Source organism: Manihot esculenta, chromosome 15 (genome assembly GCF_001659605.2).
Source record: "Manihot esculenta cultivar AM560-2 chromosome 15, M.esculenta_v8, whole genome shotgun sequence".
Lineage (NCBI taxonomy): Eukaryota > Viridiplantae > Streptophyta > Magnoliopsida > Malpighiales > Euphorbiaceae > Manihot > Manihot esculenta.
Genome location: NC_035175.2, coordinates 13,065,565 through 13,075,159, shown reverse-complemented (window position 1 = coordinate 13,075,159; position 9,595 = coordinate 13,065,565). Strand labels below are relative to the sequence as shown.

The 9,595-nt window shown below is 33.5% G+C and overlaps 1 protein-coding gene across 4 annotated transcripts; it reads left to right on the top strand.

The window, feature by feature from the left end:
• Positions 1-289: 289 nt before the first annotated feature.
• LOC110602163 (transcription termination factor MTERF5, chloroplastic) lies at positions 290-7,543 on the top strand. 4 transcript variants are annotated; one of them, XM_021739607.2, is made up of 4 exons: positions 290-571; positions 5,898-5,947; positions 6,093-6,297; positions 6,388-7,543. In XM_021739607.2, exons 1-4 carry the CDS (start codon positions 501-503, stop codon positions 7,538-7,540), a joined length of 1,479 nt encoding a protein of 492 aa, XP_021595299.1. In that variant the 5' UTR covers positions 290-500; the 3' UTR covers positions 7,541-7,543. The 4 variants fall into 4 exon arrangements, with proteins under 4 accessions (XP_021595299.1, XP_021595298.1, XP_043807216.1 ...); XM_021739606.2 differs by having other exon boundaries at positions 6,093-6,308; positions 6,396-7,543; XM_043951281.1 differs by lacking the exon at positions 290-571 and adding an exon at positions 4,747-5,504 and having other exon boundaries at positions 6,396-7,543.
• Positions 7,544-9,595: the final 2,052 nt, after the last annotated feature.

Here is a 9,595-nt window from a genome sequence, read left to right as displayed (position 1 = left end):
AAATAATAAATTATAAAATGGATAATGAAAAAATTATAAGATTTGGTTTTTATTATCTATTTTTTTTATATTAAAATAATAAGTGCCTAAAGGAGAGGTATGTAAAATAAGTTTGAATTTATCAAAAATATAATAATACTTTAAAGATTTTAAGGAAATATAAAATATTTAAATGGATAATTAAATAAAAAGTTTAAATTATAAGGAAGAAAAAACCTAAAATTTAGGTTTTTTGAGCCAACATGCCCTAATTATATATATGAAATTGGTTTGGCACGTGCGAGCAGTTCCATCTTCCTCTGAGCCACAGATATTCCAACCTCACACAGCAACGTATCCAACCCCCCCAACTTTTCCCATTTCTCTATTGTCTTTCTCTGCTCCCTTCGCTCAGTAGAAGAAAATTTCAAGGAAAGCAAGTGTTCTCAACAAGATAGATCTCCGAACTTCGCCTCCACAGCATTCTTCAATCAAAATTTTCTCTTTTCAAGCTGCAAAAGATGAGAACTTCCCCTGCAATCCGTTCTGTGGCCCTTACTTATCTCTCTAGAGGAGTTCTGTTCATACCCAAGTACCCTTTTTCTACCAATCGTTACTTGTCTTTTTCATTTTTCTTGTATCTGTGTTCTCTTTGTTTAGATTCTCTGTTTAGCATTTCTGATGTGAAGTGCCTTTGTCTTGAAAATTTGTTCTTTGTTACTGTGGCAAATCTTGTTTCTTGTGTTGTTGTTGTGGTTTCAAATTACTAGGGTCTATTTCACTTACATTTTTAGACCAGGAAAGTTGAATGACTCGGTATATATGCCATTTTGGTATCTCTTTCATTATTTTTTTTTTAAGATTGAATTATGCTTGCAGTTAGTTATATAGTTTATTTTTCTTGAAACTTGAAAGAGAATTGTCTTTTTGACACTTGCTTTTGGTGAATAAATTGGTTTTAAGTGTTTAGGAATAATGCTTTCTTGAAGTAAGATTCATGAATGTAAAAAAGATAATATTTATTGTTGTATTTCACAGTGATTACAATGTATTTATATACCAGAGAAACGGTATCTAAACAGAAAGAAAAATTTAAGTCTATATAATACGATCCTTAAGATTAAGTAACTAACCCATTTATCAATATTTATTAATGTAACATTAACGTATTTATGGGAATCTGTAACACTCCCCTGCACTCTCTCAAGTTGGATCATAAATGTTTATCATGCCCAATTTATTAGAAAAATATTCTATTCGAGGCCATTTAAAGTTTTGGTGAATAAATTACCCAATTGATAACTGGTGGATATTAAATTTTATTAAATCTTTTCACGGATGAAGTGACAGTCAATTTCAATATGTTTAGTTCGTTCATGATATACTAGATTGGAAGCAATGTGAAGAGCAGCTTGATTATCACACTAAAGTTTTGCAGGTGATGCAACATCCATACCAACTTCCTTCGGTAGATGATTTATCCACAAAATCTTACAAGTCGATTGACTCATGACCCTATATTACTCGGCACTGGAACTGGATACCATATTTTGCTTTTTACTTTTTCAACACACTAGGTTTCCTCCAACAAATAAACAGTAGCTTGTAGTCGATCTTCTATCACTTTTGGATCCTGCCCAGTCAAAGTCAGAAAAACACTCAAGTACAGTATGCCCATGATCTCTGTAGAGTATACCGAGTCCAGGAGTCCCTTTTAGATAACATAGAATTTGTTCTAGAGCGGCCTAATGTTTCACCGTAGGTGCAGACATGAACTGGCTTACAACACTTACTGCAAAAGCAATATCCGGCCGAGTCATCACCATAAGGTAGTTCAGCTTTCCAACTAACCTCCTGTACCTCTCTGGATATCATAAGGGTCTCCGTCATCTTTTGTAAGATATATACTAGGAATCATTGGTGTGCTACATGGTTTAGTTCCCATCTTCCTAGTTTCTACAAGTAAGTCGAGGACATACTTCTTTTGAGACAGGAAAATTTCCTTTTTACTCCTCAAGACTTCGACTCCTAAGAAATACTTAAGCTGACCCAAGTCTTTGGTATGAAAATTTGCATGCAAGTAGCTTTTGAGAGACGAGATCCCTGTACTATCATTCCCTGTAATGACAATATCATCAACATATACAACAAGGAGAATAATACCAGTATCTGAATTTCTATAGAAGATTGAATGGTCACACTTGCTTTTTTTCAACCCAAATTTTTGAACAACTTCACTGAACTTTCCAAATCATGCACGGGGACTCTGCTTCAAACCATACAAAGATTTCTTCAAATGGCAGACTTTCCCATACTCCCCCTGAGCAACAAACCCTGGTGGTTGCTCCATATACACCTCCTCTTGGAGGTCACCATGTAAAAATGCATTCTTGATATCTAATTGGTGTAAAGGCCAATGTTGAGAAGCAGCTAGGGAGATGAACAAGCGGACTGAGGTCATTTTTGCCACAGGAGAAAAAGTGTCAGAATAGTCAACGCTATAGGTTTGGGCATAACCTTTGGCGACAAGATGGGCCTTAAGCCTCGCTATGAAGCCATCTAGATTGACTTTGACGGCAAAAACCCATTTACAGCCTACAGCCTTCTTGCCAGGGGGTAAATCAACTAGTTTCCAAGTATGATTTTCATCTAGAGCCTTGATCTCCTCAAACATTGCATCACGCCATTCAGAATGAGCCAGAGCCTCTTTAACTGTCTTAGGCAAAGAAATGGAATCTAGAGAGACAATTAAGGAGGTAGAAGGAGACAGATGATCATAAGACAGAAAATTAGCAATAGAATAGATAGATTTACACTGTCGTTTACCTTTACGAAGACTAATGGGGAGGTCAAGGTCAGTTGGTGGTAGATCTGATGGCGAAGAAGATTCTTATGCAGGACGTGTATCATCAGGTACTGGTTTTCGAGAGTGAACTTGTACAACTGACGGGTTAACAGGAGGCTGAGTATTAGGAGGAATGTTACCATCAGATTGTGCAATAGAAGGCATACTCGAAGAGGTCCCACCATCATATATGATTTTATAGATGAGCCACTCATCATCATCCTCTTGATCAGGAGAGATTTGTGCAACAGGATAAAAAGGAACTTTCTCGGAAAAGACTACATCTGTTGAGACCATATACTTGTTGAGGTCTGGAGAGTAACACCGATACCCTTCTGAAGGCGAGAATATCCCAAGAAAATACATTTCAAAGCTTTAGGATCAAGTTTAGTCACATGAGGTCTGACATCCCGAACATAGCAAGTATTGCCAAACAATTGTGGTTCGAGAGGAAATAATAGCTTCTTAGGAAAGAGGACATTATAAGGAGTATTACCGTTTAGTACTGCGGAGGGCATGCGATTAATGAGAAAGCATGCAGTAGAGACAACATCAGCCCAAAATTCTTTAGGAACTTGCATTTGAAACAATAGAGCTCTAGCAGTCTCAAGAATATGTCGATTCTTCCTTTCGGCTACCCCATTTTGAGCGGGTGTATCAACACATGATGATTGGTGAAGAATACCATATTTAGTCATATAAGCTTGGAATGATTTTGATATATATTCTTTAGCATTGTCGCTCCGCAAAATTTTCACAGAAACATTAAATTGAGTCTTGATTTTAGCACAAAAGGCAGAAAAATGAGAAAACACTTCTAAACGATACTTCATAAAATAAATCCAAGTCATTCTAGATTAATCATCTACAAAAGTGATAAAATATCTGAATCCAGTCTTAGATCCAACCGGACATGGGCTCCAAACATCTGAATAAACTATTTCAAAAGCAGACTCAGCTCGTTTATTGACTCTATGACTTAAAGAGATTCGATGATGTTTTGCAAAATAACATGACTCACATTTCAGTAAAGATACCTCATGAAACGACACTGGAGCAGGCAACAGGCTGAGGCACCCATGCATCCAAAATTGGGTGCATCCAAATGTAGAGACTCCCAGATACATGTCCTTTACCAATAATCTGCTTCGTCACAAGATCCCGAATGAGACAATAATAAGGAAAAAAGGAGATACAACAATTTAGGTCTTTGGTAAGTTTACTCACAGAGATTGAATTAAAGACAAGATTAGGTAAACTTAGCGCAGATGATAGGGTAATAAAAGGAGTAGGTTTAACAGTCCCAGAACCCTTAACAAAATAGGTTGACCCATCAGCTATAATAACAGGAGAAGGTGTTTTATGAGATCGAAAGCTAGTAAAAATATGAGGATTACTTGTCATGTGATCTGTGACACCAGAATCAATGACCCATTTATATGAAGAGGAAATAAGACACGTTTTACTTGTCTCAGTAACTACTGAAGACGTTGGAATAATTTTAATAATATGGGTCTTACTGTCAAAAACCATTTCAACCAACACTCTATACTCCTTTATTTTCAAACAAATTAAAGGAAGATAACCCAATACCCAAACGGCAAACGAACCACATATCTGACAAGCGGGTTGCAAGGCAATTAAACTCCTCCACCCAACACCCAAACAGCAAAAGAACCACAGATCTGACAAGCGGGTTGCAAAGCAATTTCGGCGTCCTCTCTAGGTGGACGATGAGAGACAAATATTATCCTAGACGGGTAATACGAAAGAACAGGAGCCCTAAGTCTCCAAAAATTTTAAAGCTTGACTAGAGAGAAAAATTAAATCTCTACGTGAATGGCTCTGATGCCATGTAGAAAGATAATATTTGTTGTTGTATTTCACAATAGAGATTACAACCTATTTATATATGAGAGACGATATCTAAACAGGAAGAAAAATCAAGTGTATGATTATACAATCCCTGAGATTAAGTAACTAACCCATCTATCAATATTTATTTCCTATATGAACATATTTACTTCCTATATAACCTGTAACAATGAATAATGTACCAGTGAATGCACTAAGGATTTTTTTTTTTGTTTTTGTTTTTGGGGGGGAGATAATGATTGATTGGAGTAAGACTCATGGATGTTTGACTATTAATCCCAATATGAATTGCTTGTATTAGTAGCACCATAATACTTGAATGAAGATGAGGATTAGCTGAAAGAATGCCCTTGTATTGGTATTGAGTTGATATAAAGTTTGGAAAATATCTTTTATATGCATGTGGGTTCCTCTTGAAGTGAAGTGTTGGTCAGTCTACAAATAGCTTGTATGGCATGAAGAATTCAAGTGAAAATTCTCTAATAGATTTATCGAGATACAAAAGAAAATTGCATGCACATGCTTCTAGAGCTGCTCGATTAGCAGCAGCCTACGGTGCTGGGTGCATTTTGCCAAGGGTGCCGTAAAGTTCCTCCATTCAATTATAGTACAGAATCATCTATAGAAATTTACATGCCCTTGAAGATACACTTTTCTGTTGTCATGGTAACAAGGGTAAGAGATGGAGACATGCTTTCAAGTGAAAAAGAGAGAATGCACAGAATATTTTTTTCTTTGCCTGCAGACTACTTGTGCTTAGGGGACCATGTGTGGTGCAATGATAAAGCTTCAAGCTTGCGAGAGTGTGAGTGCAAGTTCAAGTCATAAGTATTAACACTTGGATGATAGAACTTTTAGTTTACTTAACACTCTGGAAACTTCTAAAATAAGGTTATATCTGGTAACTTTTCGATAAGTAGAAAGCACTTTGGCAAGCTGCATACGCAAAGTTTATTAGAACAGAACATTATACATTACCCATTAGAGAGCATAAAAATTAATATGGAACATTAGCATAATGCAATTATAAAGGTATAGTTTTTTTAAGAAAAATGAAAAATTAAAATACTCTTTTTATAATTAGTCTAAATTCTGTATTTACCTTAATCATATATTCGCAGAGAAAATATTGATATATAAGTAGATGATTTCCATCCTTCTTAGCACAGTTTATTTACTTTGGTTTATTTTTCCACAGGGCTCAACTTTTTCTTCCTAGGAAATTCTTCTCTTGCCAGGCAAAGTTTGGTAAGAGTTAATTCCAAATTTTTGTAGAGTGATTCTTTGCAATGCCAGTTTAAGTTCTGTATCAAGCCAAAGTTGTAATTTTTTAATATTACCCTGGATCCTTCTCTCTTTATAGCACTGACCAATTGCTTTCAATATTATAAAGCTGATTCTGGAGTAGATGGATCATTCAGCTCAAAAGTAGTGCCTCCAACCCTATTGGCTGCAGAAAAAGAAGAAGCCAAGGCTATCTTAACCTTGTTCTTGAAGAAACAAGGTTTAAGCAATGCAGTTGCTGCTAGAACTATCAACAAATCGGACCTGTTCATTGACCACCTTGTCTCAAGGCTTCATTCAGTTCATAAATCTCGGTATCTAGTAGGTTCGATTGCATCTGTTTGGCCACAAAATAATTTGATTCTTTTTTATTCTAAATTGGCCCCTTTCTAATCAAATTTCAGCATTGCAGGAAGAGAGCTCACAACTCTAGAAATCAGGGACGCTCTTATTCCGTACCTAGAATCTCTCCTTGAAGAGCACAGAAGTGTTCTGGTAGATTTAGTGGAGAACTTTCCTAACCCACCTGTTAAAGGAAAACCAGTTCAACCTCTATCTCCACCGGATATAACACTTGATTCAAAGAAGCTGAAAGCTTTGTCTAGAGTAAGTGAGGCAGGCCCTGCTGGGAAGCTTCCCCCTCGTACTTTATATCTTATGGACCTTGGCCTGAATCTTGAACAGATCAAGGGAATCACACGTAGATTCCCTGCTTTTGCTTACTACAGCTTGGAGGGCAAAATTAAGCCGGTGGTTGAGTTCCTTCTGGATCTTGGAGTACCTAAATCGGACCTTCCAACCATCCTTGTCAAAAGGCCCCAACTGTGTGGAATTAGTCTCTCGGAAAATCTCATACCCACTATGACATTCTTAGAAAATTTGGGTGTGGATAAGAGACAATGGGCTAAAGTTATTTACCGTTTTCCAGCACTTCTTACTTATAGCAGGCAAAAGGTTGAAGTGACTATAGATTTCCTTTATGAGATGGGTCTCTCAGAAGAGAGCATCGGTAAAATTCTAACACGTTGCCCAAACATTATAAGCTACAGTGTTGAGGACAAACTACGACCAACTGCTGAATACTTCCGTTCATTGGGGGTTGATGTTGCTGTTCTTCTGCACCGATGTCCACAGACTTTCGGCCTCAGTATTGAGTCCAACTTGAAGCCCGTGACAGAATTCTTCTTGGGAAGGGGGTACAGTATTCAAGAAGTTGGGACTATGATTTCAAGATATGGAGCTTTATATACTTTTAGCTTGGCAGAGAATGTGATACCGAAGTGGGAATTCTTTTTGACCATGGATTATTCAAAAGAAGAGCTTGTTAAATTTCCTCAATATTTTGGCTACAGTTTGGAAGAGAGGATAAAACCAAGGTATGCATTAGTGAAGGAGTCTGGAGTCAAACTGCTGCTGAACCAGGTTTTATCACTATCATATTGTGATTTTGACAAGGCTCTGAAAAAGAAAATGAAGAGAATGCTTTCAGACAAGGCCTCAAATGATGTCAAAAGCGATGAAGATCTTAACAAGGAATTAAACAGTGATACTTCTTAGTGATATAATAACAGTTCAGGTGGTTTATTTGACTGGTAAAAACAATATCGTTGCTCTTAATGGGCATGAACATATGAATACACAGCTACATTTGCAAGAAGGGGTATGCCGAAAATTCACAGCTGGTCGAGTTCCCTCAAAATGAGCATGCAACTTTTACTGTAAGCAGTTGAATTTGCAGAAGACAGGCATGTACTTGTTAGGATGAAGGTATTCAGGTTCAGAAGTTTTTGCTTCGGTGCAAATGGCGCATGTCGCAGGAGTAATGGAGAGGCATCTGACATGTCTACTTGTATTGCTAAATAACAATGCTACATTTTGGTTTCAGCATTGTACTAGGAAGAGATTTCTGAGGTTTATGGGATATGGAATGAATCCAATTTTGTTAACCCTGCTGTTAAACAAACATGTATTCATTTCTGTATGATATCATTCCAATATATGATAGACAATTCAAAACTATAAAATTGTGTGTATTTTAAGTTGTGAAAAAAAAAAAAAGACATTTTAATTATTTCATGTGAATAAATATGTTGTAAATACTTGAAGCTTAAAGAAAGCCCATATTGGCGTTGGATTCAACCCATCATCTAAATCTATCGCTATGGTTAACGTTATTGGTCTTTGCTATTGAGCTTCTAGCCATTTCTACATTTAATTTTATTTGTCTTAAAAATTAAAATAAATTAAAATTTTTAGTATATCAAACTAAATTAAGACATTATTTGAAAATGCATCACTTTTTGGAATGTTTACTTCCTATATAAAGTAATTTAATGAAGTAACTTACTTCTCCATGATAAAAAAAATAATAATAATAAAAGAATATATTTCATTTTATAATTTTTATTATTTTTCTATACATATTAAAAAATATAATTTTTTTATTAATTTTACAATTATATTATTTTAAATATATTAAATTTTATTAAACATTAATAATATTTTAAAATATTTTTTAAAAATTAAATAAAATTATAATAATTAATTTATATATTAAAATAGTCTAAAAAATGAATAAAAATAATGTGACGGAGAGAATAATTTATAAGTGTTAATCCTTATAAATTATTTTAGAGTGTTTGCAGAGACGAAACTATAAATTTTTATTGTTGGAGCAAACACAAGTCTATATAATAAATTAAATAAATATAAAATAAATAAAAATAATATTAAAATTTATGTAGACTTAATCTTCTATGGACACAAAATACAGGAAAATAAGTTTCATTATATGGGATGAGATTTAATTTATAATAGATCGAATCCACTAAATGTTTTTTAAAATTAAATAATAAAAAATTAAATTATATTAATTTATTAAAATATTTTTAAAAATATTTTAAAAGACTCTTGAATATATTTTAAATCTTATTATTAATTTTAGAGGAACAATGTAAAATAATTAAAAATTATATATATAAAAATATTTGTCCCCTACTTCTGCCATGAATCTTTGACTTAACTTCCGAATATTAGCTTACAAACACTAATTGCTGCTTATAAATTATTTAAGATTTATAAGCATTCAAAATTTTAATAATTATATATTTAATTTAAATGTTTATAAATGGCTGATAAATCCATTTCAAAAAAAAATTGGCTGATAAATAATTAATATGTTTTGTAATACTTAATTTATAAACACATTTATTAATAAAATTATTAAAAAAATATTAAATAAAATATATAGTAAAATTTTAAAATTAAATTAAAACAATATAATAATTTAATTTGTTAAATCAGCTTACAAATTTAGTGTTTATAAGTATTAAAATTAAAAAAGGTCTCCCTCGATTTATTTTTTTATTTATAAATTAAATGAATTGCCTAATTTTTAAGGGTTTTTTTTTTTTTGAAAGCATAATTTTTAAAGGTTATAAGTTAATTTGATATAAACAATCTAATTAAATAAATTCTAAAGTAAAACATGAAAAAAACCCAATTCGAATAAATCAAAATTTAGTAGACCAAATCACATAAGAAATTAGATTTAATTTTTTTTTTTTTAATGTTTCTAAAGGGATATTTTGTCCTCAATCTTCGAAGTTACGA